Here is an 11,920-nt window from a genome sequence, read left to right as displayed (position 1 = left end):
TCTCTGAAACTTGACCCTTTCCTTTATCCTTCTCCCATTTACTTCTGCAATGGGATCCTTAGTTTTTGAGACCCCACCCCACTCTACTACCCCTCCTTTTCTCCCTTTGGCCTCTGGCTATGTCCTAGAGCTCAGGGGAGGAAGGGGTTAGGATTGAGAATGTTATATAAAAGGCCTGGGACAAGTGCCAGGTGACAATTCCAATCTCTGCACATAAAAGTCAAGGACAGCCCTACCTGGACTCAAGTCTTGGCTCAGCACCTGCCCACTCCCAGTCCACACTGCCACCTCCACCATGCTGGCCTCCGGGCTATTGCTGGGGGTCCTATTCATCTGCCTCTCAGTCCTGATGGTGCACTCTGTATGGAAACAGAGGAAGGTCCGCAGCAGCCTTCCCCCTGGGCCCACCCCACTGCCTTTCATTGGCAACTTCTTACAGCTCAACACCGAGCAGATGTATGACTCTCTCATGAAGGTACTGAGACTGGGAGGCTGGGGACAAGAGGAGGAACATGGAGAGACTGAGGCAGAGAAACAGAGAATGAGAGATAGACATTTTCTTATGGAAAAGAGGCTCTAAGAAAAGCAGAGATATCCTCATGGGGATGGATGGGCTGCAACAGAGATTGGGGGGATAGTAGCCAAGAAGAGCTGGCGTGAGAGCCTGAGAGAGAGGATCCACGGAGGGTAGGAGATGGAGAGATGTGGGACCCTGAGGGAGGGTAGGAGATGGACAGATGTGGGACCCTGAGGGAGGGTAGGAAATGGAGAGATGTGGAACCCTGAGGGAGGGTAGGAGGTGGAAAGATGAGGGGCTCAAGGGAGGTAGATGGAGAGATGAGGGGCCCGAGGGAGGGTAGGAGATGGAGAGATGTGGGACCCTGAGGGAGGGTAGGAGGTGGAGAGATGAGGGGCCCCAAGGGAGGTTAGGAGGTGGAGAGGTGAGGGACCCTGAGTGAGGGTAGGAGATGGAGAGATGAGGGACCCTGAGTGAGGGTAGGAGGTGGAGAGGTGAGGGACCCTGAGTGAGGGTAGGAAGTGGAGAGATGAGGGGCCCCGAGGGAGGTAGATGGAGAAATGAGGGGCCCGAGGGAGGGTAGGAGGTGGAAAGATGAGGGGCTCAAGGGAGGGTAGGAAGTGGAGAGATGAGGGGCCCCGAGGGAGGTAGATGGAGAGAGGAGAGCCAAAGAAATCTCCTGGCAGAAAATGGGCACTAGAGATACAGCATCAGTTGGCCCTCTTTTCCCTGAACATGGGTTCTCCCAGACTTGTTTAAGGAAGCTCAGCGTGGCTGAGAGGCTTGGAATGGATATGCCCGTTAGGCTGTGAGGTCCTTGAGGGCAGGGACTGTCTTTGCCTTACCTTGCCTATTCCCTGTTACAGTGTGCTAGCACAATGCCCGGCACACTGCAGTTGTCTAATAAGAACTTACTGCTTTGACTTCTCACAGAGGGAAAAACAAAGAGCAATTTTGGTATTACTTTCTTTGACTGAGGATCATAGGTACATAGATGTAGAGCTGAAGAGAACTTGATAGGCCATTGAGTTCAAATCCTTCATTTTACAGATGAGGAAACTGAGGCAGGGATGAAGTGACTTGTTCAAAGTCACAGAGCTAATGTCTAAGGAAGGATTTGAACCCAGGTTTCCCCAGCCTCTAGAGTTGTGAACTATACAATATTCTGACAAAAAAAAAAAAGAAAGAAAGAAAGAAAGAAAAAAGTTAACAAAGAAAGAAAGAAAAAAGAAAGAGGGAGAGAGGAAAAGAGGGAGGGAAGGAGGGAGGAAGGTAGAAAAGAAAGAAGAAAGGAAGGAAGGAAGTAAAGAAGGAAGGAAGCAAGGAAGGAAGGAAAGAAAGAAGGAAAAAAGAAGAAAAGAAGAAAAAAGAGAAAAAGAAGGAAAAATGTATATATAGATATACATTATATACATGTTATACATAATACATATATATTTTAAAATTTAAAAAAACTGTTTACAACAAGAACTCACAATTCCGTTCCATGTTCTTAGTGTGCTGAAATGTCTGTGTTTTATTTCTGAAACCTAGGCCACAATTAGACATTTTTTTGAAAGTTGCTGAGACTAAGAGGGCTCAGAGACAAAACACTGGTTGTTCTACTTCTCGTACCCTCCAGATTGGGGAGAAATATGGGCCCGTTTTCACAGTGCACCTGGGACACAGAGCTGTCGTGGTCCTGACGGGGTATGATGCCGTGAAGGAGGCACTGGTCGACCAAGCAGAGGAGTTCTCAGGCCGGGGGGAGCAAGCCACCTTCGACTGGCTCTTTAAGGGATTCGGTGAGTGTCCAGGCAGGGACCTTTGGGGACACACACACAGCCCTCTCCCAGGCCAGTGTGTCCTCCTCTAGGCTGCTGGACGAGATCCTTCCATGAACTGTCATTTTGTCCCCTCACCCTCTCTTGCCCTGGCTACCATGACCTCCCTCAACCACCACGTTTCTCTGTCTTTCTCTTTCTATTTCCTCATCTTTCCTCCTGTTTTACCATCTCTCTCCATTGCTTTGTTCTTTCACCTTTCTTGGTCTTTCAGTCTCTCTCCATCTTTAGCTATTTTGTCTCTTCTTCTCCCTGTGTTTCTCTATCTCTCCCCTATCTCTCCTCTCCACCTTTCTTCTTTCTCTCTCCTTTACCTTCTATTTCTCCCTGTCTCTCTTTATCTTCCCTTGACTCTCCATCTATCTGTCTCTTGAATCTCTCATCTTTCTCTCTGTCCCCATCTCTGCATCTCTCTCCCTTCCTTTCACCCTCTGCCTTTCCTTGTCTAACTAACTCTCCAGATCTCTATTTATTTTTGTTTACTTCCCTATCTCCTCAATTCTTCCATATATTTACCGATTTATCTTCCTATAGCTCTACCCTTCCCCATTTCTCTTTTTCTCATTGTCTCCCACATCCCTCACCTCTAGCTTTCTTTTTGTTTCACTCTATCCTCCATCTCTCCCTGTCTGTTCTTTTCTCCATATGCCTATTTCTCCATCTGTCTTTAACTGCCTCCCCACTTCTGCTCTTGTTATGGGCCAGAACTTGAAACAAGGTGCTAACTCACTGGAAATGATAGAAACAATGCTTATGTACTTCAGTTCACAACTTTAAGAATTCACACATGAGTTCACACAATAGCGTTGGAGATTCACAAGTCTGGGAAATTCACAAGTCAGGAACCCACAATCCCACTCTCTCAGAGGACGAGTCAACCTCTGAGTTCTAAAAAAAGCATATAAAAGGACAAATACTAGAGATTCGGGGATATTCAGAGCCAGGATTCAGAGAGAGCTGGAGGCTGAAGCTGGCTGAGGCAAAGGACTAGCAACAAGAGCTCTTGGAACCAAGGAAAGCTTACCGGGCTATTTGGAAGAGAAAATAAAGGACTGAACTTTTAACAGCTGGCCGCATTTGAGGTGATTATTGATTTGAACTGAAACTGAGGCTGCCTCCAGAAACCCCAAGAAATCTGCTCCCAGAGAACGATTATATTTGAGAAAAGAGAACATTACATTCTCTATGTTTCCATCTTTCTGTCTCTTCCTCTATCCCTATCTGCCATATTTCTCTATCTCTTCATGTCTTTTCTTATCTCCTCATTTTTCTGTGCTTCTCATTCTCTTATTATATCCCCATCTCCTCCATCTCTTCAACATTTTATCTCTCCTTGTTTCTCCATCTTCCCTAGGTATCCATCTGCTGCTTTCCCATTTCCTCCTTTTATCCATTTCTCTGCCCTTCCCTGTCCACCGTTCTCTTCTTTTTTCTCTCCATCTTTCTATCTTACTTTCTCTCCATCTCTCCATTTCATTCTATCTGCTCACCTCTCCTATCTTTCCATTTCTCTCTCCCCACATCTCTCTGCCTCCACACCTCCCTGACTTCCCTGTCTCGCTATCTCTCTTTGTTCCTCTCCATGTCTATACCTTTCCCCAGCTTCTCTCTCCCCCCTTGTCTCTGTACATCCAGCTCTGATCCCATACCAGGACCTGCGATCCTGCAGAAACCCCAGTTTTCCTGAGTTCCTTCCCTTCTTCTTGCCAATGACCAGGTGTGGCCTTCAGTAATGGAGAGAGGGCCCGGCAGCTCCGGCGATTCTCCATCACCACCCTCAGGGACTTCGGCATGGGCAAGAGGGGCATCGAGGAGCGCATCCAAGAAGAGGCCGGCTTCCTCATTGAGGCTTTCCGAGGCACAAAAGGTGAGTGAGCATCAACTATTGTTCAGTCATTTTAATCATGTCTGACATTTCAAGACCCAATATTGGAGGGTTTTTTGGTGAAGATGTTGGTGTCGTTTGGCATTTTTTTCTCCTGATAATTTTACAGATCAGGAAACTCAGACAAACAGGATCAAATGACTAGCCTTGTGGGGAGGGGATCACACAGCTAGTAAGTGTCTTCCTAATTTCAAGCCATGTTCTATTCGTTGCACCACTTGGCTGCCATGAACTTTTTGATCTATAAAAGACACAGCAACTGTGCCTGTACCATCTCATCTCCCTGCTCTATGGCATTTTGGGGATTAGGACAATAACTATCTTTTGGAGAAAGATGTGAAAGCCAGAAACTAACTAACTCTCTCTCTCTCTCTTTCTCTTTACTCTCATCTCTCTCTCTCTCTGTTGCTCGCTCTCTCATCTTTTTCTGTCTCTTTCTCTCTCTCTCTGTCTCTTTCTCCTCACAATCTTTACTTACCCCTTGTATATCCCTATTTCTACCCTCTGTGGATCCCCTCTCTGTAAACACATACACCACTTCTCTTTTTCACTTTATCTCTGTCTCTCTGAAAAACCACCTCCATGTGTCTCTTTTGACCTCTACCTCTCTTTGGGCCTCTGTTTTTTTCCCTCTGCTTCCACTTTACCCCTTTGATGTCGCTGCCTTTGTTCTCTTTCATCTTTCTACCTCTGTGCTTCCTTATCTCTGTCTCTATTGACCTGGCTGGGCTACAGGGGAAGCCATCGATCCCACCTTCTTTCTGAGCCGCACGGTCTCCAACGTCATCAGCTCCATTGTCTTTGGTGATCGCTTTGAATATGAGGACAAACAATTCCTGGCCCTGTTGCGTATGATGTTGGGGAGCTTCCAGTTCACAGCCACATCCATGGGACAGGTGACCCCCAAGAACCTCTCTCCCCCATCTGTATCTCTACTCTCATCCCCTACTCCTCAGTTATAATTTCTGTCTTCTACCTCCTGTACTCTATTCCTCATTCAGACCCCCTGTTCCCAAACTGACGCTGTGTCCTATCTTGACCACCTATTCTCCATTATGTCCCTTGTTCCCTATTCTATACTTTTTTTCATGATTATTGCTCCCCACACCTCTCAATCATCCTCCCCAAGAAGGGGAGGGAATACTCCATGTCTTATTTTGTGCAATCCTCCAGCTATATGAGATGTTCTATGGAGTGATGAAGCATCTGCCAGGACCCCAGCAGCAAGCATTCAAAGAATTGAAAGGCCTGGATGATTTCATCACTGAGAAGGTCCGGCAGAACCAGGCCACCCTGGACCCTAACTCCCCCCGGAACTTCATTGACTCCTTCCTGATCAAGATGCAGGAGGTACTGGCCCAGTGGGCGATGACAATGGAGCAGATGGGCTGAGAGCTGAGGGTGAGGGTGTTATAGATCTCTGAGGAATCCCCAGAAGTTGGAAAGTAGACTTCACTAGCAGAAATTAGATGGCCACTCTCAGATTTCCAGAGGAGAGGCTCAAAGGTCACTGTGCAGGTGGCAGGAGGCAGGTTCACCCAGGATCAGGCGGCCACCAGAGCGAGGATTCAGATAGACTTTGGCACTTGTGCTCATTGCCAGTGTGGAGGCAGTGTGGCAAGGAGAGATCGAGAGAATGGCAAAAGGAGAAAGTGAGACAGAAATAAGGAACAGAGAAAGGTGGAAGAGGATGCAGAAACAGGCTCAGCAAGACAAGGACAACACAAAGTTCCTCATTCTCCATTCTACCTGCCCCTTTAGATAATCACAAGCTGGTTCAGGGGCTGGGGGTGATCAGGAACCTTATTTTTTGTCCTGGAAGCTTTGTCTAACTTTCTGCATAAGATCTTGGGAAATCTTTTTTTCCTCTCTGAGAATGGACCACCACTTGCCAGGAAGCTCAAGGTGGGGCTTCTTTGGCTGCTGAGCTCTCTCCAGCTCTGCCTTCCTGGTATTCTACAGTGGCTGCAGCTGCAGATCTAGGAGTTAGGTGTACCTGGGTTTTGATCTCAAGTCTCACACTCACTGGCTGTTTTTCTGAGCAGGCTCCAACCTGTCTGTGTCTTAACTTCTTCATGAGAGTGGTTAGATTTAACAATTTCTAATGTTCTTTTCAAACTAAATCTATGTTCATCTTAACTCTGAGAAGAGATATGTTTTAGGTCCCTTTAAACTAAGGTATTCCAGCTTAGTCAGTCACTATTGATGGATTCCCTCCTTTACTCCTGCACCTTGCTGGAACTCAAGGCATGACATGGGACAAGAAGAGACCTTGAGGCTAAGAGCTTGGAGGTGAAGCTAGGTGGGGTAGGACCAGCTGAGCCTGTCTACCTTCTCCTCCCAGGAAAAGAAAAATCCCAACACCGAATTCTTCATGAGGAACCTGACCATGACCACCCTAAACTTGTTTTTCGCTGGCACGGAGACTGTTAGCACAACCCTTCGCTATGGCTTCCTTCTGCTAATGAAGCATCCAGAGGTGGAAGGTGACTCCCCTTTCCCTAGTCCCTTCAGTGTCTTTTGGTCCTCTGGGAGCTGCCCAGAACATCTTACACACACACATACACACACACACACACACACACACACACACATTATTCCCTTCATTCTTCAAATCAGCCTCCTCTCACTTAAGGGTATGTCCATCCTCTCCACCTCATCTGCTCCCTGAGCACTTCCCCAGGCTCTCTCTGACACCCTGCATTCTGTTTTCTCACCCCCACCAACCACAGCCAAAGTCCATGAGGAAATCGATCGGGTGATTGGGAGGAACCGCTCGCCCAAGTTCGAGGACAAGGCCAAGATGCCCTACACAGAGGCTGTCATCCATGAGATCCAAAGGTTTGGAGATATGATCCCCATGGGTCTGGCCCGGAGAGTCATAAAGGACACCAAATTCCGGGGCTACCTTCTTCCCAAGGTAGGAGTCTCTCACTCTCACCTCCCCAGCTCCAACACCTCCAGAACCTTCTCTATCATCCTCTAAATACCTCTCTATTTTTCTGACACTTGAGAGTTCCCCCATTGTCCTTCATTAAGTGTCTTGTCATTTTGCCTCATGCCTCCTGGAATCACTTTCCTGAAGCTATGTCCCTCCTATTCCCAATCCTCCCTATTCTTCTGGAAATAATTTTAATATTCCTACCCAATTTGATCTGAATTTACTCAGGTCATTGTGATTTATGGGTATCACTGAGTAAGTCCAATAAATAGGTTAGAATTAAGTTTAATTGCTAGAATAAGAATTGTGTAGGTTAGAATGAATTAACCCATTATATTGATGGCAGCTGAAGTTACACCCAGAGAATCTTTAGCAGGTCAGTATTCCTATATAATCAATCAGCCAAAAAGCAATCTGATAGAAGAAAAGGATTACCTGATCTATCAGCCAAGAAGCAATCAGATGGGGAAAAAGGATTGCAATTAGGGAGAATAGATTTGTATTCAGCTGGGACTATTGAGATATCCCCTAGAGAAGTGAAATCTGTCCCTGTCCAGCCTATGGATTCTTTGCCTCCAGGCACAGTAGGTTTGACCATTTCACCTCCTGAGAGTACGTACAAACACTTACAAACACTTACAAAACAGTGTTCGTCTACATTCCAAGTGAGACCCTTCAGAAACCCACTAACAAAATCTGGTTTGATTCACCATTTCCCTTTGGTGTTTTTGCCTCCTTTCTTGAGAACATCAGGGAAGGCATGATCACCTTCTTTTTTGGTGTTTTCATCCCCCTTTCTGAGAAGTCAGAGAGGATGTGATCACCTCCTTTTTGGGGTTCTCACCTCCCTGAGGAGTCAGGGCATGACCACCTATGTTCTAAAACAAAAGAAAGCGAGAGATGTAGTGGGCAGAAACTCTGAAAAGGTATACTTAAGACTCAGTCTGATTGATTTAATCCTACAAGATATTACCTCAGTGGAATTGATGAGATAATTGGTTCCCTAGTGATATAATGATTGGCTTATACTCAGTAGGATGAATTGATTTAATTGTAATAGAGTATTTAAGAGATCAGAGTCAGACTGAAGTTGGAGCAGAGACTGAGATTTGCAGATTCCTGACTGTCTGGCTGACTGGATAAGACAAGAGACTGAGATGTGTAGACTGTTGACTGTAGACTGGCTGACTGTCTGAGACTGCTGGTGCAGACTGGGAGACTGAAGGAGACAGAACAGCCACTATGAGGGTTTTTGTCTTTGGGTCTGTCTTCAAGTCTTTCTTCAAGTCTGTTCTTGAGTCTATGTCTGAGTCCAAGAGCTTAAGCTCCAGGTTCCAGGCTCTAGGCTCCAGGCTCCAGCCTCCAGCCTCCAGTCCTCTGTCTTCTCTATCTCTGAGTCTATCTTCCTTCCCAGATCTCTTAGCTCTCATATACTCTCTTATAAATATATCATAATAGGTGTCAACTTGTAGAACTATACTAAGTACTAAGTCCAAGTAAACTAAAGAATCATTATCTCAATTCCACTGAGTTAACACCTTGTTGTAGCATTACTTGTGTCAAGTACACTTGGCCCTCTACATTATATATTGATTATTATATTGCTTTTAGTTGATAGATTTATGTTATATTCATTTATAGATCATTACTTAGGTATGAATTAATTTGTGTTAGGAATGGATTGAGACTTGCTGCATCATATTTCCTCCCCATATCCCCCCCCCCAATGCTCTAAGAGCTTTTCTTCCTCTATATTTCTTTTTCTCTGTCTCCCCTCCTTCTGTCCTCCTCTATCTCTCATTTCTTTTGTTCTTCTCTCTCACCTCCAATTCTAGGGCACAGAAGTTTATCCCATGCTGGGCTCAGTATTAAGGGATCGCAATTTCTTTGCCTGTCCTGAAGCCTTCAACCCCCAACACTTTCTGGATGAAAAGGGCCAGTTCAAGAAGAGTGATGCCTTTGTCCCCTTCTCCATTGGTGAGCAGGAAATCCTTTTTTCTTCCCTTCACGACCCCCATTCTTATTCCTAGTCCCAAGCAGTGTAACTTGAGCCTTGTGAGCCCTTCCTTTCCTTGAGTCTACTTTCAATTCATCCTGCTGAACTTATCAATTTCATTTGACCAAGCTTCTTAAGAGTGAGAGGGTAGGTGGGTGGATAGGATGGTTCCAGAGGATTGTGTTTATGGGGTTAAGTGTTACAGAACATATAACTCCCCAAATCTCACCAGCATCCCTCCTTCCTTAAGGAAGAAACACATACACTAAGAGTCCCTGGAGTGAGAGGCCTTTGGTCAAGTCCCATCTTTAAAGCTTCCTACCTGGGTGACCTTGCACAAATCACTTCATCTTCCCTGGCCTTCGGCTCCCTCACCTGTGAAATTCAGGCCTGGGACGCAAGGGTCTCTGAGGTCCCTTCCAGCTCAGCATCTATCATCTTAGGACTCTATGAGCCTCAAATTTTGGTCAAGTCCCTTCCTTTCTCTGGATCTCGGCTTCCTCATTTGTAAAGTAAGGAGATTGGACTAGAGGTTTTAGGTCCTTCACAATTCTAACATTCAATCCAATAATTACTTATGAGATGGGGGGAAAAGACAAGAAAAGACAATCCCTCAAGGAGTTTACATTCTACTGGAGGGGACCAAGTTCATGTAGATAAGTAACTACAAGATAATTTGCAAAAGGAGAACACTGGCAATTATGAGAATCAGAGGTGACACTGGAGCTTGCTTTGAACAAAGTTAAGGAGCTTAAAAGCAGGGATAAGGAGGAAGGGTGTTCCAAATAAAGAGCTTCTTAGAAGAAAAATTGAATGATCAATTTAGGCAACAGCAAATAGGCTAGTTTATGTAGAATGTAGAAATTCAGGTGGGGAATTCTGTGAGATTCAGATGAATGAGATGAAGGGAACAGGAAGGAGGAGGGTTCACCTCTTTGGCATTTCATGGAGCAAAGACAGAGAGATTAGACAGCTTTTGAAATTTTCCATAGATTAGAAGAGATATCTCACAAGGGATGGCTTCAAAAGAGGCAAAGGACTCTGCTGAGAAGCAAGTGTAGGAAGGTTGAACAAAAGGAGCAATTCTATGTTGCAAGAGTCCTATGATCTTGACACAAACCTAGGGTGTTGCAAAGGCTCATTGGCCTAAGGCATTAAAATTTAGTAGATATTAATAGCACTTGTAGTCCTTCATTAACTTAAAAACAACAAAAGCATAGCAGCTAATTAACAAGAAGATTTAGATAAAGTAGGAAGTTTCCAGGATCTGTGCTTGCTTACAGATGAGTGCCTCATAGAGGTACTTTTGGCACAAGACCCAAACATCTTCAGTGCTTCTTGTCTTTTTCTAAATTTTCTCCCAATGCTCACATTCTGTATCCTAAGAATCCTTCCAGCTATGCTTTTTCTGTATTTTAAGTCCCTTCTAGACATTAGGCTTTTTTTTTTTGTCCCAAGGCATTATAGACATAAGGCTGGAAATTTCCTTCGGAAGCATAGAGTCCAAACCTCTCGTTTTTCAGGCAGAGAGAGGGAAAGTTACTTACCCAAAGTCACACAGTCAATATCTAATTTACTACCAGCCAAATCCCCACTGTGACTTCTAGTTTTCTCCCAGTTCTGATATTCTCTCATCTAAGGAAGGGTTTCATCCTAGTTTCCTCTTCATTTCTCTTAGTTTCTTCTCTTAGCTCAACTGAGAGGTTCCAGGATTGACATTGTTTGTTAGTCAGACCCAACTCTGACAGCCTCTGTCCTGAAGGTCTTTCCTACCCTGACTACCTCTGATTCTCATTCCTCAGGCAAACGCTACTGTTTTGGTGAAGGCTTGGCCAGAATGGAGCTCTTCCTCTTCCTCACCACCATCCTGCAGAACTTTCGCTTCCAGTCTCCAGTCCCCAAAGAAGCCATCGACATCTCCCCCAAGATGGTGGGCTTTGCCACCATCCCCCGCAGCTACACCATCTCCTTCCTGCCCCGGGGATGAGCCTGAGCCCAAGCAGCCACAGCAGAAGCAGAAGGAGCCCTCGGGACTCCTGGATGGGGGGGCAGAGGGTGTATTAATAAAGTCTGAGCCTCCCAGGCAGCTCTCTCTGCTATTCTGTTTGGCTTCTGGAAGCTGGGACACAACTCAAGAGGTCATTGAATACAATCCCTTCAGGTTACAGAGATGACTGGGGAAGTGACTTGTTACAGAACCTACAGTGACTTAAGTGAAAAACTTAGACTGGAAGTCTTTTAGCTTACAAAAGAGAATTTGCCATATTAGAATCCCCACCCCCATTTGTGCCAGTTCTACCTTAGTCTCTGTCTCTGTCTCTTCCTGTCCACCTCTGTCACTCTTTCGTGTAAGTCTCCTTGGCTCTTCCTCTGTCTGAGTCTCACTGTCCATAATTCTTTGCTTCTGTCTCTTTCTCTTTCCCTAGGTCTTCCTCTCTATGATTATATCTCTGTCTCTAAAGCAGTATTTCTGTTCATCTCTCTCCAGCTCTCCTGTTACAAAACAGATTCCTTTGGGAAGAATAATTAGGTCATAATTATCTAGTTAGTCAAAGAATGACCAGTCCCATATATATATGAAAATCGAGGAGATTTATTTAAGGTCCAGGGGGCAGCTAGGTAGCATAGTGATGAAGTCTCATTTTTCCCTGTTCAATCTGAACTCAAATACTTGCTGGTTGTGTGATTCTGGATAAATCACTTTAAGTTACTGCTTCTCAGGCTCCTCATCTGTAAGAGGACAGGGTTGGATTCAATG

General features: G+C 45.3%; 1 protein-coding gene across 1 annotated transcript; it reads left to right on the top strand.

The window, feature by feature from the left end:
- The first annotated feature begins 280 nt into the window (after positions 1–280).
- LOC127556215 (cytochrome P450 2A13-like) lies at positions 281–11,244 on the top strand. The gene is made up of 9 exons (XM_051989234.1): positions 281–475; positions 2,139–2,301; positions 4,058–4,207; positions 4,961–5,121; positions 5,399–5,575; positions 6,570–6,711; positions 6,958–7,145; positions 9,002–9,143; positions 10,965–11,244. Exons 1-9 carry the CDS (start codon positions 296–298, stop codon positions 11,147–11,149), a joined length of 1,488 nt encoding a protein of 495 aa, XP_051845194.1. The 5' UTR covers positions 281–295; the 3' UTR covers positions 11,150–11,244.
- Positions 11,245–11,920: the final 676 nt, after the last annotated feature.

This window comes from Antechinus flavipes, chromosome 3 (genome assembly GCF_016432865.1).
Source record: "Antechinus flavipes isolate AdamAnt ecotype Samford, QLD, Australia chromosome 3, AdamAnt_v2, whole genome shotgun sequence".
NCBI classification, from domain to species: Eukaryota; Metazoa; Chordata; class Mammalia; order Dasyuromorphia; family Dasyuridae; genus Antechinus; species Antechinus flavipes.
The sequence above is the reverse complement of the archived record's forward strand: the minus strand, read 5'-3'. Positions and strand labels throughout refer to the sequence as shown.